Genomic DNA, 27,559 nt, shown 5'->3' on the forward strand with positions numbered 1-27,559 from the left:
AGAAGAGGGATAATAAAGTTAGACCCTAAACACTTTTGAAGAAATTTAAAAACTTACTAATAGCTTGTACCGATAGGTCTTCGAGCGAACAAAAAGACGCGAAACTCGGACCAAACAGAGCTTCGAGTGAAAAACTAAATTAAATTAAATTAAATAGCCCGAAATTCCAACGGTAGACCGGTTTCGTCCTATTTGGGACTCGTCAGTACCGTGCGGGAAATCTGGCTTGCAACTATAACACCGAATAGAGAAACTAAGCCTAAATATTAAAAATTTCAAAAGAGTTGCATAGCAACGGAAAGCCGAATAGGGTGAGAGTGGTGGAAATTAGTACATACGCAATGTTAAGTTTAAAGGAACCACCTATGGACTGCATTGTAAAGGATTATATATTTAGCGAATAAGTGGATTAGTCCATTATGAACAGGGATAATAAAGCTAAACCCTAAACAAATTTGAAGAAATTTAAAAACTTACTAATAGCTCGTACTATAGTGCGAACAGCGCGTGATCAAAGCTGGCCGTACTAGAACCAAGTTCGGATTTGGGGAGATGCACCAGCTAGAAGGCCGCCATTAGAGTGGAATCGCCACATCCACGCAATGTAAAAAAATTAAACTAAATATGATCAGGTGACATAACGTTGTATGCAACATCGTCTGGTTTGTTTTTTGTTTTCTATCAGAATGACAGGATCTACATTATTCCGTAAATTACAGGTAAGCCACTTTTATTAACATTTAAAATATACTGGCCTTGAAATAAAATAAGCTTTGAAAGAATATGTCTAATAGCTTTCCCTTTAATTTCCAGGTTTTGGTCTCTGCCAATTTTGTGCAGGCAAACTTTGGCAAATAACATAATTAGTTTTCAAATAAACTATTGAAGACCTATCCGCAACGTTCAACATATGGTAATAATAATATTATTAATAATAATAATAATCAGCTAGGCTAATACCCAAGGCACCACCTTAGGCCCAAGTCATCTAGCTGCTTTTAAGTTGACTGAAAATATTAGTATTAACTAATTTTCGCATGACAGCTGAGCCTGTTTCGATGGCTAAATAAATGTTTTTACATTTCATATCAACTGATACATTTTGCGAATGCTTTGGGATGGATGGCGTAACCCACCATTATCTTTCAGCAGGGTAAATCTCGAATGCCTCAAGGATGCGTAAGCATGATCATTTGCCCTGGCCCCTAAAGAGGCTTCTTAAATCCCACAATTTAAATTACCGTACAGTTTTGAAATTTCAAAGCCTGAAATGTAATGCATTTTCAGTAAATATTGAGGATTGTTCTTGGGTTATGGAAAATTCTTCAATTTCTTCAAAAGGATATTATTTCATTAGGTGCTTCATTGCTTCATATTCTGATGCATCTTCGTAGTTGGGGTATCGGCTGCTGCTGCAAAAGTTAAAAAAGACTGTCTCATCTTGAGATGTTACTTTGCCAGTTGACGAGGGGGTGAAACGAGCCACCAAAGATTTACGATATGCAGTTGTGAATTGCCTGGTTACAGTGATGAAATACAACTGATCGTGGTCTTGTGAAAATTTTTATGTCAGTAAGTACCTTTGAAATTGGGAAATTATTGTTGCTATTTGTTATTATCTAAAATTTCCGTCGGAATTTACTTCATAGGAGGATTTGGCACGAGAAAGTGTTTCTTAGTAATTTCAAGAATACTCAAAATTGACGTTGCCAATCCCAAAGGGCCATTTTTTCGATTTCCCCTTACTAGTAGCGTTCCTGCGCTTGGGAAATGTTTAGGAATAAAAATGTTTGAGAGTTCTTTAAAATTCTTGTTATAATTCAAAATTGATAGTGTAATTTATACTTGTGGAAGTCAACATTTTATCTCAGATTGTGCCTTGCATTTTGAATGTAAATTTCATCCCGCAGAAAATGTTGACTATATACAAATTCATATAATGATGGAGTCCAATATTTGGGATTCACCGCTGAACTCATTTCTTTAGCAATTCCGCTCAGAGGAAATCTTAGTGAGAAAGTTCCGAGATTATTATAATTCCCATCATATTACATACTTATGGAATAAGCACTGCGCACGATGTGATGCGCAGTGGCTCGCCACCTTCCAAATTTCCGCTGAAACCATGGCGACAAGGGCGTATCCAGGATTTTATTTCAGGGGGGGGGTTTGACGGAAAATTTCAAGGGGGGGGTGCTAACGGAAGTTTCACAAACCCAACCCCCTTAATTACGCCCTTGCATGGCGACAATGTCTAATGCGCTTGTCAGATGGCGCGGATAGCCCGATTGCCCCGTAATGGCAGCCTTCTAGGTTCCCCGTTTCCCTTCGGATTGGCGGAAAGCGCTGGGGTTCTAGTCTCATTTCTATTTCTATGAACATAACATGGGTTCCGCTTGTTTCGCATTCGCATACAGACGTTCAACGTTCCCAAGGTTTTATAAAATTGACAAATATTATACAACAAGCAGTTATGAGTAAAATTGTTCAAATTTAATTTATAACCTAATTAAAGTTGAAAATTTTTACTCAGAAAATGAACCGAAAATTAATATTATCTTCATTTAACAAATAACAGACACAGCGGTTGCTACCACCAGTGTCATACACCTCTTTTGACCAAATTGCGGAGCTTTGACTGCAGTAGACTGCAGTAGGTTTCCACCCCTATTTCAACCCCTTTTTAAGATCTTATTGAAATTTAAAAAGCATTCACATTTTCCATTAATATCTCGGTTTAAGAATATCTAAAGCCATGGGAAGTCTATAACTACGGGTATTTAAATATCTGTTAAATCTTAGCTGTACAATTTCATAGAATAAACACGGTTTTTTGAGTTGGGAGAACTAGTTTTCCTATAATATATATATATATATATATTTATATATAGTAATTTATACATAGTAATTCTCCTTAGGTACCAATTTATTAATTTTTGGAAAAAAAATCGTTTCATTTTACCTCAGCATGTATGTCTCTTAGGCCAAAAGAGAGCTTTCAATACAAATTAAATTTCAAAACTTTATTTTGGTTAGATATATTTTTATTGTACCCTTTTTATTGGCGAAGAATACTCACAATTAAGTTTATTTTGCCTTAGTACAATCAATGTTGTCTTATGGTATCATTGGTTGGGGAGAGACGTTTAAAACGTTGATTGAATCCTAAGAAATAATACAACGGTAAATTATACGTATTTGTTAAAAAGGCATGGCCATAAACGTAATCTAAATTTGTATGTATTTTCGGCCAGACAACTTTACGCGAAATATATTTTAAGCTATACTTTTAAAAACCAAGAAAAATTAATTTCCGACAATATATATAATACCCGTTTTGTCTCTGATAAAAGCTTGGTTGTTGATAAAGTGTCGAAATCTATAGGCGAAAGAAATTCCGCGTACTTAGGACCAAAACTGTATAACACTCTAGACCCTGATATTAAAAATTGTACGTCCTTAGATATTTTTAAGAAAAAAATGTGTAAATGGTTAAAAGACCATGAATATGAGCACTTCTTAAATTTTTTCTAATTAATGTAATATTTTTGAAATTCTAACTGTAGTTATGTCTAATGTACGGAAAAATTATAATAGAATGTATAGACCAATTTAGAATAATTTATTACAACATGTACAGGGTGTTAACTGAAAATGGACCAGGGCGAATATCTCAAAATGTGTTTTAGTTACGATTTTGAAATTTTAGGTTGTTATAGAGCGCTCAGGGGGTCAACCAACTATGAAAATTTCTCGATCTGATTTGTGAAATAGGAAGTTGAGCAATATTAGGCCCAAATCAAGACGGTCGTTAAGTTGATAACGTGTTGAAGACGAGTTTTGGGAGCTGAAATTTTCAAACTAAAGACCCTCAACACGATGAGGTTGTGTAACAAATTTCAGTATTCTAACAAGAGTACTTTTAAGTTATCAGTTGAACATCGTCTTTAACACGTTATCAACTTAACGGCCTTCTTGATTTTGGCCTAACATTGCTCAATTTAGTATTTCGCATATCAGATCGAGTCAAAGCTAGTTAACCATAAAATGTGACGGGGAACAACTTTCTAATTGGAACCAACTTCGTAGCTCTTACGGTTCTTAAGTTAATTTTCGAATGACCTTGAAGACATGGTTCAATGTCATTGACATTTTCATAGTTGGTTGACCCCCTGAGCACTCTATAACAACCTAAAATTTCAAAATCGTAGCTAAAACACATTTTGAGATATTCGCCCTGGTCCATTTTTTAGTTAACACCCTGTATAACTACCGTTTCTTTCCAAAGGTAAAAATGAATATTTAATTAAAACCCCCACCACGATCAAGCGTTTGCTTCTGTGGAACGGGGGTGATGTATCACCAAAGTATTTCGGTTTTGACAACTACAGACATCAATAAATTAAAAAAATTAATTAAATAGGGTCTTGTTTTACCCTGCATTGGTTCAATTCTAATAGTTCTATTGTGGGGGGTTATCTGAAGTTTGTTTGCAGTAGTATTTACCTCTATTATGAAGTACTGGCAGTACTACAACTCATTGTAACAAACCAAATAGTGAAAGAAATACTTTGTAGTTTGGGAAAACATTTTTATTTCATATTTTACAAATTGTTCATCACATTCAGTTAAATAAACGAACTGTTTACTTAGTGCAATCCTGAAAAAAACCAAATCATTAATATTATTGATTTTAAAAATCTACCTTCATGTCACAGGTTCTACTGTCGTCTGTACTACAGCAGACACTTTTTTCGTGAAATTCCTTCCCAAATCACGAATTCCATGGTTCAAACCCCAAACTAAAGCCGCAAGTATACTAAAGAGAAATATTACTATAGTAATGCCTCAACTAGTAATTGGTTGATTCCCCGATACAAATTCTGAGCTATCAGTCAAAATATTATTTAAGTAAAAAAATATTTTTCTTTGGTTTTCATATGCATACATTTTTATAAAATTTTAAATAAACCTTTTGACCAACTTTGTACCAGAAAATATTTTCCAACTTTTTCATTTTAACAAAAAGGAAAGTCTCGGTGTGGATAACCCACCTTTAAAATTTAATCAAACCGGCTAAAATAAAGGCAGTTATTCGTAACAGACTAAAACCCCGATTACGCTAGACCTTAAAACCCAGTTTAAGTCAGTTTGAATGCCAGTTTTGATCAATAAAATAGAGAAACATTTGGGTTTGAAAGCTGGTTTCAAGCGATATTGTTACCCTGCCTAAAATGTTTTTAAAGATAATTGAATAGTAAACGAAGACCCGATTTCCTACTTTTAGGAACAGATATATATTTATCGTTTAAAGTGATATTCCCTGAAGCTGCGTTTAATTTACTATGAGGAAGGACCTCATAATGCTAAATACGAGCCAATAACTATTCGTCAGGGATAAAATAATGTAGCGTATGTTCGTAATTCATTCAATATACATTAGTAGTACCAAGAATGTTTTTATTTATACTCACGGAGAATGAATATGTCGAGACTATCGACGGACACGTTGAGCCCCTAACCCCGTTACGCTAAGGGAGGGGGGAGGAAAAAAGGAGGCGGTCTTATTTTTTGCGTCCTCGCCGCATGGTTAATCGCGTCGAAAAACGTAATTTTTAAGAACCAATGAGATTGCAGTATTATTTGATTTTATTAAAGCGGAGGAGCATACCGGGGGCTCCAACGGGTGGAATTGGAGAAACGCTAAAAATAATCTCGACGTATTCATTCTCCCTGAGTATAAATAAATACATTCTTGGTAGTACTATTAGAAATATTATAATGGATTCTTTTGAAACGTCTTCGATAAATAACTACTGTTTCGATATGAATCATGTATATGCATGTTTAACCAAATAATGTGGTTTGCAAGCAAAGGCACAACCTTAGGCCCAAGTCTTCGAGCGACTTTTATTACCTTTAAACAGGTGGCCAGGTTACAATGCGTAGGAGGGGGGTGGAAAGCCCTTCATGCTACGCGAGTCAACAGCTCCCTACACTAATTTTTACCGTAACCTCTACAATTTCTTATGGAAAGAGGAAACCGAAGATGACAGGGAAAAAAACTTCAACCAGTGAGGAGAACACTTCCAAACTCTAGAAGGAATTGTTCCGACCAGCTGGGATGGAACCCAACTCGTCTTGCTGTGAGGAGTGCTAAACACTCCGCCACCCCACCTTTTTTTAATTAATTGCTGAATCTAAGATTCAGGACCAAGCTTTTTCTTCATGTGCTTGTAATAGAACGTGTCTTTAATTTGAAATACTTACCATGAATGCTTTGAATTTAGTAGACATGGAAACGAGTTTATCACACAAATCCTAAAATCAACAAAATAAATGAAAAATTTAACCTCGAACGATTCTGTATTATTAGTGTTTTGGTAAAAGTATTTCTATCGGTTCATACCTTATTCTCAGCTAATTTTGCTAGCTTCTTTTCCATCTCCTATATCTCAAAATAAACTGACAATTAGTTTGCATTTGACATCGAGTTTGAATGATAAATTGACTTCTAGTAGAAGTTTATACATGTATAAAAAGTTCCTTATGAGATAAGTGTAAATTTTTTTTTCTACTGTTAGCCGATACTTTAAAAAACATTTTATTTAAATATGAGATGGTCAAAAGCCGCCGTCGGCAGAAACGTCCGCCATTTTCGTTGTGGGATAAACAGTGCTGCCAGACCAAAACGTTCTCAACTAGCCAGGCCAAAAGATTGCAGTGTTGTGAGTATCAGATTATTTTGTAAGAACTGCGCGAAAATAGCCAACTCTCGTTTCCCCACCAACTCTGCAGGTAGGAAACTAATATTTGGCGGCGTAGCATCGACTAGGATTAAACAGCTAAAAGGCCTTTCAATAAAATAAGCTACGCTTGCTGAACTTGTTTTTATGTAGCTCATTCGTCACGAAATACGTAGTTCAGTTACGTTTATGCTTAAAAACAGGGTGCCTCGTCGAATTTACTCTAATGTCCAGGGTTTTTCGTGGTAAAACATCATCGATACGTCACCCGTGACGCAGCAGAAACATAAAAACAAGAAGGCCAATGTGACTTTATAGAAAGGCCAATTTTTTTTTAAACAGGTACCTTGGCAGGCTGAATTTCCAAAAGAAAACTAATATATGTTTATAAATATGAAAATTTTCCCACTAACGACGTAAGTAAAACTTTGACAGTTAACATATTTAGGCGGAATAATACAAGCCGTAGATAATAATTTAAGTGGTGATGCAGAATATGCTTCCGCGATAAAATTAATCCGCAAAAGAAAACTTCTTGGAGAGGGTGGCATAAAGAGATACTTCTTGCGTAAGGTATATATTATATATTTATGGTTCAAGTGTGGAGGTTTTAATTGTTTTAACGTTATTGTTTCATTCGTCAGGCTATATTAAGTAAAGGTAAATTTCTTACGTCGTCGTTATTACTAAATGGACAAGCTCCTGCTTTCGTCAGTTCGGATTCCAATTGATCGGCCTCTTGTGTCTAAATTTAACATAAGTAATTATATTAATTTATTTTTAGTGATCATATTTTTTTATACAAATGTAGGGACAAAAAAGTTTTGTTTTTTAAATTAGGAAAATTTCCGAACATCAATTGGAATTGGTTACCAACGTTTTCCTACAAATTCATACCGTTTACTTGTAATAATCACTGAAATATATCATCTTTGCTAAAACGTGGTGTAAGGTTATAGGTTGACGTTGAATTCCTGCGAACGTTATGGGCTCAAGTTGAATATTTGAAGCATTTTGATTTCCGGAGGATGAGAGAAGTGAATGCTTTTTTCCAGGGATATGTCACCGTGCTAATTTGCAGAGGTAAACCTTATATCAAATCTTAAGATCCAAGCTTCAGTTGGAACACATTACACCCTTGAGATTCTAACTAAGATGTTGTATTTAAGTACATCGCACTTCTTCTATGGAATTTGGAAACATGTTGTTAAGCTTGATCAAAGGAGCAAAATTGCCCATTGCCATTTTGCCCTAGCTCCTATAGCTTGTCCAGAATCAGCGGTCAAAAGTGGACGAAACTTAGTATGGTCTAAATTCTGTCTAAAGGATATTCTCCGTTATCCATATTCAAAAAGCTATGCTCCAAAATGTACTGAATCAGACGAACAAGTATTATTTGATTGTTTTAATGATTTAAGGTAAAACAAATCGACTTTTGGTTCACCCCTTCCCCTCGTATCGTATATCAAATATTATGCTCGCTAAATAAATACATAATGTGAAGTTAAAAGGAACCACCTATGGACTGCATTGTAAAGGATGATAAAATTGGCAAATAAGTAGATAAGTCCATAATGAAAAGGGATTAAAAAGCTAGACCCTAAACAAATTATTACTTATTCGCCAATTTTAAATACATACATACATAAATTCTTTTTAAATTTCTTTCAAAATTAACAATTTTTGTTAATGATTTTATCTCTTGATAAGTTTTAAAATTATTTTAAATGATAAAAGCAAAGACTGAATTGCGATTGTAAATTAAAAATAATTTTTGATTTCGATTCCGGTAGAAAACTAAGATGTGTTATTTTCGATGAAAAATAAAAATATAAAATTTTGTTTTCAGAATTACACCTTCTCGTGACTTGCCCCTTGGATAAGGTACTGATCGTTTATTCTGAATTTACCCAAAACGTTTATCCGCATTAGGATAATATGATTAATATTATTTATTTGTAGAAAAAGATTTCGGTTTCTGGTGGTTTAATGACTTACCGTGACTGCTTTTATCTCGGTCATGCATTTTTTGAATTTACCTTGATTATCTGCACAAATGAAAAATCATATGTCGACAAACTTAGGTAAATATAACGTGTAGGTTAGAAGTGGGAACCCGCGTATTTAAAAATGTTGTCATTGCCCACCAGGCATATGATAACCGAAAAATCCGGTGAAATTCGATACACAACAGAGGGTTCATGATCCCGCCTTTGTTACAAATACAATTACGTATTCGTCTTCATGAAAGAGTATTTATTTTTAGTAAAGCTTTAGAATATAATGGATCATATAATTTATAAAATGTGTAAAGATTGAGCTTATTTGCTGACCTCAAAATATGCAAAACGTTGGTTAATGATCGATTTTTGTCACCCAACTCGCGGTGATATAACAAATATATCTAACTTTTCCCAATCCACCCGCAGGTGGGTGGACGCTTACGCGTTACCACGTGTTTTGACTGCGACTTCCTACCTCCAGAGTTAATCAGCCAGATGAATTTGAAAAGGTTTGATTCGTAATATGCGAGCACATTCGAGGTAAGTAGATTAAATTATCATTTACCAGATATCTTTTGTGAAAAAAATAACGGAAAAGGGTTATTGTCAACCCGAATCGTGGTTGGGCCGAAATAATATATAACTCCGTACCCTAGTTCAGATTTCAGATAGCTTACCGATTAACCGTATTATAACGAAACGTTTAACCACTTCTGGCACGTGACTTCCGAAAAATCATCCTCCATCGGTTGCTGTAGGGCGCAATCTATTAGCATGGTAACTATGGAGCTATTTTTTCGGAGATCCAGCTTTAAGTCGGTAAACGCTATTAACTACGGGCAACTTGGGCAAGGCAGAGATTACGAATCTAGGTTACGAGGTCTTAAATTATTTGTGCAACTCGAACGGAGGACACTTTATAGGAACCTAGTCATCGAGCTGGTTTTTATTCTAGCGGCTGAGCTAAAAAACAGACGAGACAGTGGAATATTGGTTATTTCAGGCGACAACTAAAAAGTGGCACAATTTATATTATCAATAATGTCTATTTCCTTATATATAACCAAGGTTTAAGACCGAGAGCAAAGCTAATTTCCAGCCTTCTCCTCTTCTACTCCAATTTTTCACGAGAAAAATCTTTAGGACTGACCGCTCGGCTTAATCTGGCTATGGTATTTTACCTCTTTCATTGATGGTGGGGTGGCGGAGTGGTTAGCACTTTCGCTTCGCAGCAAGAGGAGCCGGGTTCGATCCTAGCTTGTGGCAGTGGGTGAAAACTCAGATCAACTCCTTCTGCGTTGAGTTTGCAAGTTCTATCCCCACTGGTTTTAGGGGTTTTACCCCGAGCTCTTCGGTTTCCCCTTCCATAAAAACTTGTCTAGGTTAACGGTAATAGTTAGTGTAGGGAGCTGTTGGCTCGATCACGTGGCATGCAGGGCTTGCCACCACCCTCCTACGCATTGTAACCGGGCCACCTGAATTAAGGGCTTTAAAAGTCGCATGATGACTTAGGCCTAAGGTGGTGCCTTGGGTATTAGCCTAGCTGGTGGTTTTTATGTTTCATGGGCATATTCTATTAAAGAACAGTCTAAGACGCCGATCAAGCTGTATCTAATAACCGTACGGGGGTATATAAATAAAGATAATGAATGCACACGCTGTCGCCACAAACTCACTTCACCCCACACAAGGAGAACGCAGCTAGCCTTTAAACACGCTAACGCAGTGTTGTGTACAACTTTCATTGGACGAGCCATTTACTCTGAACATTTTACGGAAAGGGGGAAGACAATTTCCGAATTTTCCCCTTCCGACGGCAGCAGGCGCTAAAGCGTCTAACCAATGAAAACTAAACAAAAGAAAATGCCCGACTTTCGACGGGTGGTGTTCTCGTTGTGTGGGGAGCTGTGTTTTTTTATGGGCGAGAAAAATGATGTGTGGGCACCCCCTTCACTTCATGATTCCCCGAAGAAAGACCACGCCCACGCCCATCATCCTTTCCTCGTATAATCTTTCCCGCTTTCTCCCAGTATGGGTTTAAGATACTCCAGGGTAATATTGCCCCGCCTAGACGGTGAATATCATCCAGAAATGGTGAAAACAGAGGCTATAGTGGAGGTCACATATTCCCTGTTAACTACATTATCGATATTACTTACTACAAATGTATCTCAATCTCGGATAGAAGGCTTTTGGAATTGATTGTTCTGCCCCGGCACGTGCAAAAAATGCAACTAGAATTACGCTCAAAACCGCCAACCACAAAATGGCCGTGCTTGTTAATCGTGACATCTTAACTGCTTTCCTTAACAACGGAATTCAACGGATAAACCGGTTTTCGGAGTGGGCTTTTTATATTATTTTCAAAGCGAAACAAAAGCAAGCAAACGTTATATACTCTGAATAAAACAATTGGATGTTTGAATGCAATATGTTTGAACAAGAATATCCTCATGAAACAAAGGACATTTCTAAAAAATGTATATATATTTTAAGGAAAAATTTAAGAAAAATGCAATATCTGTAATGTTGAATAGGTGTATTTGCTTAACTGTAATTCTCAAACAGTTTGCACAAAGGAATCTAAATCAAATGATGGACGTTCGTTCCTGTCCACAGGATTAAGTCAACGATTATTAATAGAGCACATAGTTTATATTATATATTCTTTCGAACTCAACGTTTGTATTTGCTCCCGAAAAATGGGTTGAATTAAAAGGGCGTAATTCAAACATGTCAAGGAAACGTTTTCTGTTTGCGTGACATTGAGATTAACTTTGATATCCCGCTGCTGATTTCAATTTTCAGTATCCCATCTAAATAAATTACAAGTACTGCGATGACCCAAATGCGGTTAGGTGTTGTTGTTGTGGAAGTGGTTCCCATTTTTAACGTCTTAGATAATTATCAACCACGACCACCTCTCAATTTTTTACCTTTTGGTATAAAACTTAACTATTACCGCTAAGCCAAATTCCATCGTTTAAGACAGGGTTGCCCAAATTGGTAATAATTTGTAAGTGGACATCTCGACCTTCAAAATTTTGAACTTCGAAATATACTAGAATATTATAATAACCATGGTATTATCGACCTTGAGAATGGTGATCTTGACCTTAACAAATGCGCTCTCAAGGATCACTCCTGGCTTGTTCGAGGCGATTTGCGACTACAAGTATTTTTTTAGGGTCCCCTCTTAGAGTTGGGTATTTTAAACCGTCCTTATCACTAAGAAAAGTAAATCAAGGCACTTTTTTCTCGGGTTATGACGTAACAATTAATTATATCAATTTGGTATTTTGAGGAGTTTAGAAATAGCTACGCACTTTTGATGCCAAACGTTTATTATGACGTTCCTGTAACATATAAAATGAAGCGTTATTAAAACCAAAATACAATCTATTGAAGATTCCGTTAATTATTTAATTTCTACTGTAACCAATGAGCAGTCATTCATATGAGACGGTGCTTTGAAATAACTGCCGCACTGTTTAAACAAACAATTTTTTCTATATATTATTAAATAGCTTAAACGGATATCATATTTTTCAAACACAAATATGCCAGTGACGGTTCTTACTGATATCTTTTTAAACTTAATTTTTCGCTTCAAAATCTCGATTTTTATGAAAGTTAGTTTAAGGGATTTTGGCAATTTTTTACCCTAAATCTCTAGGATTCAAGGAAAAATAGAAAATTTTTAAGGAAAATAATTTCGAGAGAAATAAAATTTCATTCAACAGTTTTCCTTGAAATCGAAAAACTTCCTAACAAGTGTTAAGATACAACCAATTTTCTTAAAATAAATTAAAAAAAGAACCCGTTTCACTCTTTCTAGGAATAAGTTATTTATAAAAATATTACTTAATAGTGAGCTGTAGTGGCGGAGAATACGTTTCGGCGCGAAACACAAGTTTATAATATTTTAAGTTTTGAGATAATATGGTGAAACCCACAGTTGAGTTTTTAAATTAGAGGCCCTAGTTTTTATAACATTATTCCATGTGAGGGTCAACGACACCATTAATGTAACCAAGAAAAATCAATTTTGATGTTAACGGTGTTAGTTTTTAACCCAAAATATTTTTCATTTCAGTACATGCAAAATAATATAGCTCTGTTTTTTATTTTTAAAATTAGCCATTTTTTTATCAATTGACTATATATTTCAAAATTATTTAAATTTGAAAGACCTTGAGGAAAAACTCCTATACACCCAGTGCCATTTTCCAATTAACTAAATATTTAACTCCTATACAACCATTGCCACATTCGGGGATCGAACCAGGCTCCTCTTGCTGCGAGACATAAGTGCTAACCACTCCGCCGTTTAACTTAAAATTCACTTCTCGGCAAACAACAAAATAATTGTAATAATTTAAACATTATATTTAAATAATAATGAATAATAATCAACTACGCTAATACCTAAGTTAAGTACAACCATTTCCATTTCAAGTTTGTAAAAGCTTATATTTATATATGTGTATTGTTACTTTCATTTTAATCGTATCAGGTTTATTTTAGGAACGACTTTTGTCTTAAGAAATACTTATCTTAAATTAGGTAGTAAATCACATTATTTCGTTTTATCTTTCTTCGTTGTAAATTTAATAGAATCATTTTTCTCGGACGAATGCCAATTTTATCTTATCAGTTATTCTTCGTAGCTGATAAGGCAGCGTCTTTTATACACGAATTAACAACTCTTGTGTTGAGTTATATTGAGAACATTCAAGAGTATTAGATAAGTGTATAATATGCCTTTATGAAATCAATATTTAAAGCATCCAGTGACTTCAAAGACGCCAAAACGACATTTAAGCATTTAAAGAAAGTAAGATACAAATTAATATATTTAAAATAACTAGTTTAAATAGTTTTCAGATATTTTCCAAACACAAAATTACGTAAGATGCAAAAGAGAGGTAATCGAAAACGCGTCTTTAATTTTGTCTGACATCCACAAATAAGTTAATACACAATCAAAGTATGATTAGAGTACTTAAATTTACCTTTTTTGCGCGTTCTACATACGCGGATTTATTACGCGCTGTACCTTCTCAGTGTCCGTTTCAATTTCATTTTCAAAATAATAATTCGTGAACATACTCAATTATTGTAAAATTCCATACAAGTACAATACTGTTAATTTCGAAACTTGATTGGCTACTGTATTTCCTTAAATAATTAATAACGATGTTCATCTGCTGCAGGCAGAGTAAATCATTTCTAACTAAAATAAGATTATTTTGAAATGTTGTATAAACATACCACAGCCTAAACTATGTTATTTATGAAGTAGGAACCCTTCTAATTAATATAAACCTTCAAAACATTTATTATGATAAAAAAGTAATAAGTAAGTTTATTAGCCCGACTGAAATCAGTCTTTACGGCTGGGGTATAGGTAAAAATTACGTTATTACAAATTACGTAATGCAATAGAAAGAGTAAATATCAACATATACCATAAAAGTATTTAATTTCTATAAAAATGAAGCCAGTTTATTCATTGTTTTACCTCAAAAAAATAAGCATACTAAATTATAAATAAGAAAAGCAAGTAGTGAGTATCTAGTGGTCATCTTGTTGAAATGTTGCCTCTCCGCCTCAGCTGTGGATCCGCTTTCTCTCCCACTAAAGAGTTTATGAACTCATTCTTAGGCACTGGCTGAACTATTCCAGGGCAACATTTAAGCAAGTTGGGCAAGCGTAAAGACATTTTATAAAATCAACAATTTAGGCTCCAATATAGAATAACGATATGGGACGTCACATTTGAGTGACCATTTCTCCCAAACTGCCTTACGTAATAATACAACTTAAAATATTATTATTAGAAGACCAATATCTCGCACGACTTGGAAAATAAAAATGTCAAAATAAACCCCTCAGTTCTTTTTAAAAAAAAAATATGATTTTTCGACATTTTGTTACTAAAAGGAACACTTCATTTCGAAACTATGAAAAAATAATTGATTCCTGATAGACCAAATGAAATAAAAATCTAATAACGTGTTGGAAAGCTGTAAAAGATTTTCATAATCTAAATAGTTTATTTCCTCGTCGAATACGTTAGAGCTTTATCTAATGACATTGATCCCTTTATTCATCTTCGGCTGAAACACGAGTAGCTCTCGCATTAATAGGGGTAAAATATAACATTCTTTCATTTATGGGGTTCCTATACGAGTCAATTTGAATTGTTTGATGAATTTTCCAAAATTCGGTCTTTTTTTAAATCCACAAATAACAATTCATACTAAAATGAATGGACGGAGCTCTTTGTTCATTTCGTGGGTTACTTCTGTTAGTCATTTTTGTGAAATAAATTTTCATTTGTGGAAAACACGCATCTGTCTGTTGGTCATCATTATCTCCCGGACTCAGGATGCTGTACATTTCGGCAAACAGTACTCTGCACGCTTGTCGAAATTCGACCAGAGCTTCGTCAAAGATGAAGTCGCACTAAAAATTATCAAAACTGTGTTATATACGTAGTAAACTAACATCGTAACATGATGAAGAATGTTTTTCAGCTAAAATCAGTTTTTTTGTAAATCAAAATGCAATTTGCATTTAAAATTAAACTATTCTTAATAACAATATTCCTAACATTAAACTTCATTTGTAATTTAAATATCATACGAGTAAAAATAATAAAATAAATAAACAAATAATTAAATTAAATAAATGAACAAATAATTAGATTAAATAAATAAACAAATAATAAAATAAAATAAATGAACAAATAATTAAATTAAATGAATAAACAAATAATTAAATTAAATAAATAAACAAATAAATAAATTAAATACAAACAAATAATTTAAATAAATGAACAAATAATTAAATTAAATAAATAAATAAATAATTTAAATAAATAAACAAATAATTAAATTAAATAAATGGTCCTTGCTTTCACAATAAACAAAGTGTCATGAACATTTAAGTATACACAATCCACTGGATTTTATAACTATGTTACAACTATATTTTATTTATTAAATTTCAATTTCAACCATCTTAACAAGCCCAAGAGGAATTTTATCAAAAATTAATTTTTCGAGTTACCTGGTTTTGAAAATAAGGTAGTGAAATGCGAAAACGTTGATTTAATAAATTTTTTAGACAAATCGAATTTGAAGAGTTACCTGGTTTTGGAAATAAGGTAGCGAAACGCGAAAACGTTCATTTAAATTAATCTTCAAATATCCCATTAGTGCGTACGTGGCTTATGAGGTCCCTCAAATTGGCCAGAAATCTCACCTAAAATTAAAATTTCTTAACGAAACCGAAAACGTTGTTCATCCGAAACCAACTAAAAATATAATTTTCAACCAAGTCGGTTTTAATTTAAGAAAAGGAAGGAGATTTGAAGTCGAAAATCGCGAAAAACCACTTAAATAGAAAAATTATTATCTTCTTGAATTTAAAAAAAATTGGATCGTCAAACTGGTAATTTTGGTAAAGAGTCATGTACGATCGGCGTGAAACCAATACGCACCAATCCATTGGATTATGTGTACATCGGAAAGAACTGAAAGTTTGTGTCGGTGTTCCAATTGGTTAATTTTCCGTGAAGTTTAATTCAATTTTCTCAAAATATTTCTACCAAATTTTGGTCGAAAATTAATTTACCGAAAACTGTGAAAAAACAGCAATCTAAAAATAAAGATGAAACCATCAAACCAAACACCCTGTATTTTGCTATAGAGAAGTTTCGAGTGAGGAAGTGATAGGAGATGCCCGTTAGTGATGCAAAATAAAACCAGTTTTGAAAATAAAAAATACGACGTTATTCAACTCGTTTCTTCGGGTTCGACCTTCGTAAGCTATAATAATACGCGTGTTGTATATCCAAGGAAAAATAATACAACTAACTGAGAGTCTATACTACCGCTATCGTTAGTGTCCAAACTCCGATAAGGTTGATCTTATAGGTCTGAAATTATTAATAAATTAGTGATATTATGGTCACAATTCTTACAAGAGTATATTTAAATTAATAAAACTCCTATTCAATAAGGAAACGAAGAACAGAAATGGAGAAACAGAAATCATACGGTAAGATAATCTTATAATAATAGTCTCTATATAGTCCCTTGGCTTTTTCCCACTTATTTTTACAAATACTCGCATCGTTTTACATCGAGTACGCGGTAAAAATACGAATTGAAGATAGCTTAAAATTGCCCAACCAATTCATTTTTTAAACCCTTTAAGATATTATAGAATTGATGATTATGTTGAGTTCTTAACCTCTAACATGAATCAATGATTGTCAAGATGCGTTTGATTTAGGATTTGGCTTTTAAGAAAAATGAACGGTTGAGTCATGTGAAAACTAAACTAACATTTCCAATTAATTATTTCTTATATCTGTGAAATAATTAAAATTTAAATATAAAATTGTAACGCCCGTTCAAATAAAATGTAATATTCAATAATTAAATAGTACCAATATAAATTCTAAATTACCCTTAGCTTAATAATAAAAATAAATATGTGTGAATGTAATTTCCCGAAAAAACCGTTGACACTCTATTGGAAAGAGAAAACGCTGGCGACGAGCAGTCGGGAACAGGGGTTATCTTTTGGACGGGTTATTTTGGCCACATTCCTTTAACACGTCTTACTCACGACGGACCATCCGTTGCTAGCGTTCCCTCTGGAAATTTGGTAAAAGGATAAACTTTGGTTACGAGTGCAGTGATTGGTCAACCCTTTCACTACCTTGTGAAGTTTGTATTTTGGAGAGGTACCTTTGAGGTTTCCCTTTTCAGTTGATTTTGGCTCGATTTTGGGCTCCGCAGAAATACGGTCCCAGGAACGATTCATCAAATAAAATAAGTTTTCCGAGCAAATAGTCTCACCTTTATCATAAAATAAGTCTCTACAACATTTTTCAGTCGGTGCGGGTGCTGTAGATTAAAATAAGTCTCTCCCAAAGAGCGCGAATTTAATAGTTTCCACTGCTAAGAAAATGTAATAAATGTGCAGAATACGAATGAAAGAATTAAAATATAATATTCTGGGGATGAACACTATTTAGAAGAAATTCAACCAGTTCTGTAAACGGTGCTTTTGGTTATTTGGCATTTAAAGTGAAATCTGGGAAACACCCTTGATATTTTGTGAGTAATCTTAAAATATTGAGTAAATGTGTCAGATAGTTATACATTTTCTTTCAGTATATTTTGGAAATATGCATAAAGGCACGAGAAAAATCACACAGTTTAATTAATTATAATGAAAATATAGTGTAATGCATTCGATTTTTATAATCAATTCAGGTTTTTTTAGTTCAAAGGGCATGGACACACAATTAAATTAAATTATTCAAAAATACATTCCCACATTTCGCCACTGCTAAATGGATATTAGAATTTTGTCCAAACTAAGTGCACAGGCAATGTTCTCATTACAACTTTCTTATTGTGTGAAATGAATAATTTCAGTTTTGATGGTGTTTGCTGCAGCGTCATTTCTGGCGTTTTTGGTGACATTGGCAGTTTTAATTGCGGAAAAATCTCATAAAAAGTAAGTTAATATTATTTATTACTTGTATATTTATTGAAGTCGATGAAAACACTATCGCTGGCCGCCGTAAAGAAACCAACGTTTTTTTGGTATTCACGGTTTTTTTAATTTGATAAGCCCAGTTTATTCTGAAAAACTATTTAAGCTAAAGTTCCGAAATTTTCAGTGATTGTTTATTAGTAACTCTTTAAATTGTAAATTTCCGAAATTTCAAAGAGTAATACATTTTTTGGAAAAAAATTATATTTTTTTTGACGGTAGGCGGGAAACAAAACGTTTCAATGAAAAAGTTATTAAGCACACTCTGAATATATAAGGGTGGAATGACTTTACAAAGATGGCCAAATTTATGTTAAATTATTAAAAGAGCCCTGGTGAATTATAATAGCTTAACCGCTTTGCAACGTGATTCCCTTTAAAATCTTTTTATTTGCAAACTAAAATGCGACGAATCCGAATAGGTTTATCTTGTTTTGGTTATTTGTAAAAACGTTTTTAAATTTTGGCAGAGGCTAGTGGCAAGTTATCCTACTTATATTTTTAATTTGGAATTCTACACAGTGATCTTAGCTGTTCAAGAGTAAGATAAATAGGAGAAGGTTTTACTGAAGAGCTTATTACAATCGCCTCTTCCAATGCCGTATTACACTGTTTAGGCAATATTTATGAATTTTCATGAGTTGCCAAGGCTTTCAATAATTCAATTGATTTAATTACAGACACTCTGAAGGGCAATATGGTTTGCAAACGGCCAACTATGGGTCGTGGAAATCTCCTATTACAAGTGACATTATTGCAGAGAGTGGAATTTCGATTTCGGGAGATATTGATGTTGATGGCAAAGGTAATATTTTAGTAATATAAGCATGAATTTATGAATATGGATCAGCTTTAGTGCTGTTAGCATCCTCGTCAAAACGAGGTTGGTCAATAAACTTCGAATTAGTTTTCGGTTGTTGTGAGTATCACAAGCAGTGGAAAGAATAAGTTTTAAAGGATCCACCTTTGAACATTCCATATTAGAAGAGAAAACATTGAAACTAACTTTCAAACTTATTTAAATAACAAATTAAACCGCCCTGACTATAAACAAACCCGCAAAGAAAGGACGATGGTGAAAGCATTGAAGCAGACGATTTTTTAAGGGCGCGCTCTTCGAATTCCGAAAATAAAATCGTAACCTCCGATTGGTTTATTTAAAACGTTGAATGACGTAAATCAAAAGTTAGTCCAACCTCCTTTTGAAGATGAAGGTACCATAGCTATAGCCTACGGTAAATGAATAAATTCATGATATAAGTCATATTATGATTCGGTTGAAAACTATTTCATTATGTAACTCAAGTTAGTTAAGAGGAATATATATTGAAACAATTGCTTAATAAAGACACCATCGGTACCCAAATGGGCAATCTATAGTAAAACGCGATCTCGGCCTTGATAATAACTATTTCGACTTCCAAAATGAAGATCTCAACCTTTAAAATGTTTTTAAGAAAAGAAATTAGTTAATAAAAATGTAACAATCAAAGGACAGATTAAAATTATTTAAACATGCGTGATACGTGATCATATCGCGTGCATTTTTGATGCCCGTTAAATAAATGTTTCAGGTGTTAAATACATTCACCATGGAGTTATATAGCTATGATTCCGTGAAATCCATTTCGATTATTTCTTTTATAGAGATAGAAAATAATAAATGAGAAGATTATTACGTCTGAGAATATTTTAAATATATATTGCAAAAGGTAATAAAATCCGTGGCGCCATCTTAGGGTGGCGTAATATACTAAAACAATCCTTAGCCTTTCATTTAAAATGTTCAGCAACCACTGCGTCTATGCAGTACACCAGTGGTGTAATGGGCTGATACCTTTACGTAAAAATTATTAAAAATGTTTAAGTTTTATATAGTTGAAATATATAAAACTTTATTTTAACGATACTTTAAGACTTATATATCGTAGATTTGACCACCAGTAGGTGGCGCCACGTATATCTGTCCATCTTAAACATACGACCGACCGACGGTGTGGATAACCTTTCTCAAACAAGCACGAGCTTGATTTTTTAACTATTAAATATTTCTTGCGAATTAAATTATACTTTAATTATATTTTTTAAAAGCAGTTTTGTAGCCTGAGAAATTTCCCTCCTTGTTGATTTAATTTAAAAAATATAATCAGCAAAGGATTAAACTTCTAGAGCAAATCAAATACACTAACATCAACATTAAATAATATTTACAAAATGTTATTCAGGAGTGATTTATTGGTCCGAAGCAAGACCTTCGGAAGGTGGTCGTTCGGTGGTTTGTTCGTACAATCCAGTAGAACAAAAAATAGTAAACTGGACTCCTCAGGGTTTCAATGTTCGAACGAGAGCCAACGAATACGGCGGAGGGGCATTTTTCGTGACCGAAGACGGGGTCTTGTACTTCAGCAATTTCAATGACCAGCGACTGTACCGTCAAAGCAGCCCTGGCGCAGAACCGGAAGCGGTCACGGAAGACAAACAAGGAAAATACATGTACGCTGACGGACACTTTATTCCATCGGTAAGAAATTCAGTTTTTCGACAGTTTTATCGAGACGGAGCTAAGAAATTAAATAAGATATATATATATTTTTCTCATGTATTATGATTTATAAGAGATATCTTTATAACCAAAAAATACATGTTTCCAGATCAGAGTTACTAGCTCAGATCGCTTCGGCCAGAAATCGAACCCACGGTAGTTTTACCTGACCGAGCGTTTTATTGAAAAGTATACTTTGTTGTAAAGAAATGTCTTCTTTGATCAAATCCTGCGTTATACAGCGTGTTTCAAATTGCTCGATCAAATCATTGTTCTTGAAACAAAAAATGCAAACCTAGAATCACCCAAATGTCTTCAAAGTTTTGAAAATAAACTTAAAGACAAAATTATTCAATTTGATCGACAATGGACTATTTTTCACTAGGTTATGAGATCATGAAATTGGTACTTTCTAAAATAACTTAAAATTTAAATATATGTAACGGATTTGTATAATAAATAATTTTGTATTGACAAGACGAAAGCTTGCGTAAAATGTTTTAAATGTTTTAAAAAATAAAAATAGTACCATGAAGTATCTGTCGATGGAAAAAATTTATTATTAAATTAGTTATTAACCATGGTAAAAAAATTAAACATATGTGATTAAGGTTAAAAGATATTATTGAATCAAAATTATATTCGCTTTTTGGAAAAACAATGGGCTGATCGAGAAATTTGAAACATCCTGTATATCTCTAGTTATGGACGGTGATAAAATTAACTCCTACTAAATTAAAAGTTGGTTTTTTATCGGAAATAAGTTAGATTGTATACTACACTAGTTCGGAGTAGAGAAATTCTCATCTAATTTAGAATATTTAATGTTTTAATTTTTTCCGTAATCTTAAAAATGCCTTTCAGAAATAGCTAATAATAATAATAATAATAAGCTAGGCTAATACCCAGTGCACCATCTTAGGCCTAAGTCATCGAACAACTTTCAGGTAGCCGAGTTACAAAGCGTAGAAGGGTGGTGGCAAGCCCTTCATGGCGCGTGAGTCAACAGCTTACCGTTAACTCCCACAAGTATTTATGATAATGGTAAATCCCCTTCAACCAGTTGGGAACTGTAATAGTTCCAAATTTTCACTCACAAGTCAGTGCCACAAGCTGGGATCGAACCCGGCTCCTCTTACTGCGAGGCGAAAGTGCTATCCACTCCGCCACCCCACCTTTATTTTAAGTAAAATGTGGTATTTTTCAGTTAAAGAAAATAGTGACAGTCCGTGAAGACTTCACGGTTGTGCAGGCAAAAAATGCCTCCGAAAGTGAGAACACGATCGTCTCAATCGACGCAGAAACTCAAGAACAATTTATTTTGGTAACGTTTCGAAAACCAATCAAAAAAGACGCCAATTGTATTTAAAAAATGCCCGCACTAGGTTTCAGGGGCAGATTTTTACATGTCACCTGTTGTCAGTTCTGATGGTCGAAAACTGATGTGGGTCCAATGGAACCATCCAAATATGGTAAGTTTATAGGTTTCAAATGTTTTTCTACACTTTTCTCGGGAAGAAATGTTGGTTCGGGCTTCTTCTTTGATACATAATAATAGTTGATATTTCCCTTACCCTACGCGATGATATCATTTCTAATGGAAACTAAAAACTACAGAAAAGCAAACATTTATATATTTTGTAGAGGATTTTTAATTATTATACTTTAACCACATGGATAAGCCTATTCAGTTCGTAAAAGTTGGGCATTAAGCCCAATAGGTCGGGTACGTAAATGAGAGCACGTTAGGCTCAATAAGCTTATTCGAATATTTTAACCTCCACATTAAAAATGATGGCCCGGGTTAACTCGCTTAACTTTCGGGGTTAGCGGTATCAAAATTAAAGGAAACGTTGTCTAGGGGAATTTTTAAATACTAAATTAATTAAAATAAGGAGTAAACCAGATTTTAGAGGGTTGCCAAAAACATTCACATATTTAATGGAATCAAATTGCATAACTGACATTTGAAATTAATTAATTTTAATGAAATGATTTTCTTTAAACGAATAGGGGGCCTTAATCTTAACCACATTCAGTGGTGTGTGCACACTTAAACATTAGGGGGAAAATATTAACGCTTTATGAGCATTACCAAGACTAGCACAATTTAAAACAAGATAACGGCCCATATGGGTCCGTTCGAAGGTTACATTAACGGCAGCAAGGCCAAACCAATCAGAGATTGAGTTTTGTAAGTTTTATAATATACTTATATTATCCGAGCGAAGCTCTATAGTGGCGGTGGTCCATTCTTCCAACGTTCGAGTTGCGCTTGCTGATGGTGTCCATGCTTGGAGCCGGCGTCCGATTCTGGCTGGTACGGCACTCACTGGGGACGACCGCGGTAATTTGGTTTATCTTTTTAAGAATTGCACATTTCACCCGAACGACGTTTACGCGACGCACATTAATCAGGGATGTCTCGCATATTTTAAATCGCGGCTCGACACTCAAAAGGCTCTGAGAGATTTTTGCCTTCACCTTCCTCTGGGCCGGTCACTCCGATTTACTGTCTCTCCGTAGAGTCCGAAAGATAGTCGTTCATGAAAAACGTCACCCCTACGACATTGGGTTTTTCTTCAAAAATCCCAACTACACATTCCACAAAACTCGCGCACACCAATATCCGTTTTACAAAATACAGTACATTTTGGAAAAGTTTTTATATATTCATGTATGGTATAAAAGAGGCTTGGCACCCTCGTTATTTTTGGTTTCTTAAATAAAAAAAAGGAAATGATGGGAATCGTGTTTTCTACTGAAGGGGTTAGGGGATTAACCCGCCAATCCCGAAATGGAAAGCGAGTCAATATAGTTTGGGCCGAATCGTTTAGGAAGGGCTCTGGCCAGGGGGTCCCTCTTCGCGAAATGAACTAAAGGCAGTGACAATGGGAACCATCGTCGCCGGCAGGCCTACGCTACCAGCGCGTGCACCTGCAGGAAACTGGAAGCGCTGTCACTGACTTTAAAACCATATTATTTAATATTTTAATTGCAAGGGGTTATTTGATTAAATTTGATATCTAGCGTATATGCCTTACATTTTTCGTTACAATTTTATATAATTCTTTTTCACATAGTCATTCAAGAACATTTGACTCGACTCCTTTCATGACTCACATACATTTATTTTACTTTCGTAATTTGACATCTGATCGGGTTTGACCTTGGAAATTTGGTAGCTTTGCGCGTTGAATGTCAGGGTTTTCGAATAATGGATAACACTATTTAGTTTGGTGGTGATAATAATAATTAAATATTATTTAAAGTATCGATAATCATAAGAAAAAAATTTTAGTGACACATCGGTGGTTTTTTAAAATGGTAATTGTAGAGCTTCAAATTCTTTGGAATTAAGATCAATCAGTTGTTATATATCAGTCGGGAACTTAGGTCGGGTCGGGAAGGGAAAATGTAATTTTATTTTTGTGGGCCGGAACTAGGGATTGCAATCCAGCAGGGTTTTCCATCCAGCTGGATTTTTGCTGGACCGACATCAATCCCGCTGGATCCAACGCGGATCCAGCAATTTATATCTTTAAAAACAAATTTCAAAAATGCCCAACAAGTTAGAAACCCAAAATATACCTCTCCTCGGAAGTTTTCAATTAATTTTAATTTAATCTAAATAATAAAAATCTTGTTGATTAAATTAATATATATAATACATAATATAGAATAAATGACGTTAATGTGTTCATAAAAACTTAAATGTAGACGGAATTTTCCCAAAGTTGTTTGTATAAGTATCGTTGCAACAAAATTAGGAGTTGGAGAGAAGAAGCCCCATAGTTACAGAACATACACAACATTCACCCTTGTCTAAACACTAACACACAGTACACAAAACATTACAAAAGCACGAATTCGAATACAAACGTTCAAAAGCTGGTTTACACTAACAAGTAAGTCAAAACCGTCGTTACGGTGTGCGTTAAAGTTAAAAAATATATCAGATGTAACGAGGAGTTTAGCCGTTACACCGGTTTTGTCCCGGTGAAGCTTTTCCAAAGTTCATGAAACTGCCAACGCGGTGAATACACTTTGCCAACAGACACACCAAAAAATTGTAAAACCCCTCGTGAGAGCTCTGTTATGGAAAAGTCTTCTTAGAATTAGAAGTTATAAAATATTAGTCTTGAAGTAGTTTAAAGGATTAAATCAATTACGTTTGTATAATTTGTAACGCACGTGGGTTGGGGTATCTATCTACACCAACTAGTTAAGGGGATTCTTGTTGACATCTTGGAAGAATAATGCAGACAATTACAAATAAACCAGACTGTATTGTAAATACTGGCAACTAACTACTTTTAAAAAATATTAAACCACATACATTAATACAAGAGGCCTTTTTTAAAACAATCTCAAGAAACAAATGGTATTGATGGTCTTGTCTCACGCAGGGCCGTAGCGCACCTAGCAAAGCGGTTTATGAGCCAATTATTTAAAAGTTAATTACTTGCGAAACCGCATAGCTGGATCCAGCAGACCAAAAAATGCGCTGGATCCAGCTGGATTGCTGGATGAGGGATCCAGCAATTGCAATCCCTAGCCGGATCAGGCCGATAGTATATATTTTATATTTTTTAGGGTCGGGTCGGATTTGGTAATTGTTTTTCAAGGACCTTGTCAGGTCGTGCAAAATGTATTCTGTTATTTTCGGTCGGCTCGGGCCCAAAAAGGTCGGACCGACTGGTCTCTATTTTCCACGTGGTATAATATTTTGGTTATTTGTGAAATAAAGCCTTGGGATTCAACCGACATATTTGTAGCCGATCTTGATGCCAAAGGAACATCTATAATAGAGACAACAAAATTTAGTGTCGCTGACAATGATGCCAGTAGTTCCACGCTGCCAAGGTTCTCTTCTGACGGCGCCATGTTCTTCGTGGACGACCGATCGGACTGGTGGAACCTGTACAAATACGAAGGCAAAGGCAAACCGGTGATCAATGTGTTCCCGGTCTCATCCGAAATTGGCGGCGCTCAATGGGTTTTTGGAATTGATGGATACGCTTTCGGTCCTAAAGACACCAAGGAAGTTCTGGGCTTTTTCGGAAACGTAAGTATTAAACTTTCTTAGAAAACTCGGCCTTATATGTACGAGAGTTTCACCAAAGAGTTTCATCGCAATTCGAAAGTAAAAACTGTTTACTATGGTAATGCAATCAGGAATAACTCGTTCACCGAATTTGAATTTACTAACACAAAGTTCAACAGAAGCGAGGGCTGATAGGCACTAGTTTCGTAAAAAAAATTAATGTTGTGCGTGTTAGAAATTGATTTTTGAATTTTGATTAGTTCATACTCCCTTTAAGGAAGTTTTTGAGAGTATCCTTGGAGTTTTTCAGTCATTTTGTTATCGTTATTGATCTTATGAATAAATTAGAATTAAATGGAATTTATTGCCTTTGTTTAATACCTTACAGATATATTTAATTAAAAAATAATAAGAATTCCCCCAACAAGATCAGGAATAACGAGGATATTTCTCAAAACTCAGGACTTTCCAAATATGTCGTGCGAAATTGTATAAACATATTAAATTGCATACCATTAAGACGAATTAAATTAAATTGAATAAAAATAGTTTAATTCGTACCATTCTCTAAAACTTCGACCAATCATGTAGAACATAACCGTTTGAATGGCTTTCGTATTGAAAGGTGTTAAGCGCATTGTTACTTCCCAAATTTGGCTTTAGGCCAGTTTAGGGCCATTGTTTTTGAGCCACTTATCGTTTCTTGCTTTGGAGAGCGGGATTGAATTGGTACAATAGAAATCTAAACTATCTTTTTCTGAGTCTCGACTCTCGAGTATCGAGCTTCGAAACGATAAATGTGCTAAAAAACAGGCGAATCAAAATAATGGTAACTATGAAAGAGTAAGACAGTTTTATAATACTTTGTTAGAAAGATAGCTAGTTAGTTAAATATTTAGAAATGGGCTACTTTTACATTGTATTAATTTTTTTGTGAAGGATCTGAGCTCAGTGAATACAGTAACTTTGGAACAAAAAGCAATACCAATTAATTTAGTAGACTCTGCTGACCCTTCAGTCTGCGGAAAATTGCTTCCCACCAAAACAATTGCATCTTCACCGGATGGAACTATTTATCTGGTAACGGGAACGCCTTGCACCCCAACTGCTCTCTATCAAATTGACCCTAAAAGTGGTAAAGTAAGTTGATTCCGTCATTCTTATAATTTTATAAAAAGTTATATTTGTACGTGTTTTACTTTCTTATTCACTTTAATACAATAAGTGACACTTCAATGAGGGTGCTAGTGGCGTGACCGAGTTAAAGGGGTGGACCGCGATTTACGTTTTAAAAATACGCATGGCCAAGACTACGAATTGAATAAATGCTTGTTGAAATTAAATAAATACTTGTTGTCAAGACTACTAAAGAAAAAATACTTGTTGTCAAGACTAACAATAGAAAGGATACTTGTTGTCAAGACTGCCAAAGGGAAAAATACTTGTTGTCAAAACTGTCAATGGAATAAGTACTTATTATAAGAACTACAAATGGAATAAGTCTTGTTATGAGGACTACAAAAAGAATAAGGTCTTGTTATGATGACTTCAAATGGAATAAGGTATTTTTATGAGGACTACAAATGGAATAAGTACTTGTTATGAGGACTACAAATGGAATAAGTACTTGCTATGA

The 27,559-nt window shown here is 34.4% G+C and overlaps 2 protein-coding genes across 3 annotated transcripts in view; one reads left to right on the forward strand and one right to left on the reverse strand.

Annotated features, from left to right (window-relative positions):
• Positions 1-4,645: 4,645 nt before the first annotated feature.
• LOC149963336 (uncharacterized) lies at positions 4,646-11,050 on the reverse strand. Its single transcript, XM_090170562.1, has 6 exons — positions 10,909-11,050; positions 8,745-8,794; positions 7,420-7,491; positions 6,410-6,448; positions 6,271-6,321; positions 4,646-4,660 (listed from the first exon to the last, which is right to left on the reverse strand). Exons 1-6 carry the CDS (start codon positions 11,039-11,041, stop codon positions 4,646-4,648), a joined length of 360 nt encoding a protein of 119 aa, XP_090026688.1. The 5' UTR covers positions 11,042-11,050.
• A 2,495-nt stretch (positions 11,051-13,545) lies between these two features.
• LOC149963337 (uncharacterized) overlaps positions 13,546-27,559 on the forward strand; it is a 30,307-nt gene continuing 16,293 nt past the window's right edge. Inside the window, exons 1-9 of one of the 2 annotated variants that reach the window (XM_090170564.1) lie at positions 13,546-13,586; positions 16,782-16,819; positions 18,214-18,295; positions 19,015-19,139; positions 20,560-20,855; positions 22,084-22,200; positions 22,262-22,348; positions 25,627-25,944; positions 26,863-27,063. In XM_090170564.1, the coding sequence (XP_090026690.1) occupies positions 16,798-16,819; positions 18,214-18,295; positions 19,015-19,139; positions 20,560-20,855; positions 22,084-22,200; positions 22,262-22,348; positions 25,627-25,944; positions 26,863-27,063 (1,248 nt within the window). In that variant the 5' untranslated portion in view covers positions 13,546-13,586; positions 16,782-16,797. Of the gene's footprint in view, positions 13,587-16,738; positions 16,820-18,213; positions 18,296-19,014; positions 19,140-20,559; positions 20,856-22,083; positions 22,201-22,261; positions 22,349-25,626; positions 25,945-26,862; positions 27,064-27,559 lie in introns of those variants that run through there. The other variant, XM_090170563.1, reaches the window with a different exon arrangement.

This window comes from Leiobunum rupestre, chromosome 1 (genome assembly GCF_980474605.1).
Source record: "Leiobunum rupestre chromosome 1, qqLeiRupe1.1.hap1, whole genome shotgun sequence".
NCBI classification, from domain to species: domain Eukaryota; kingdom Metazoa; phylum Arthropoda; class Arachnida; order Opiliones; family Sclerosomatidae; genus Leiobunum; species Leiobunum rupestre.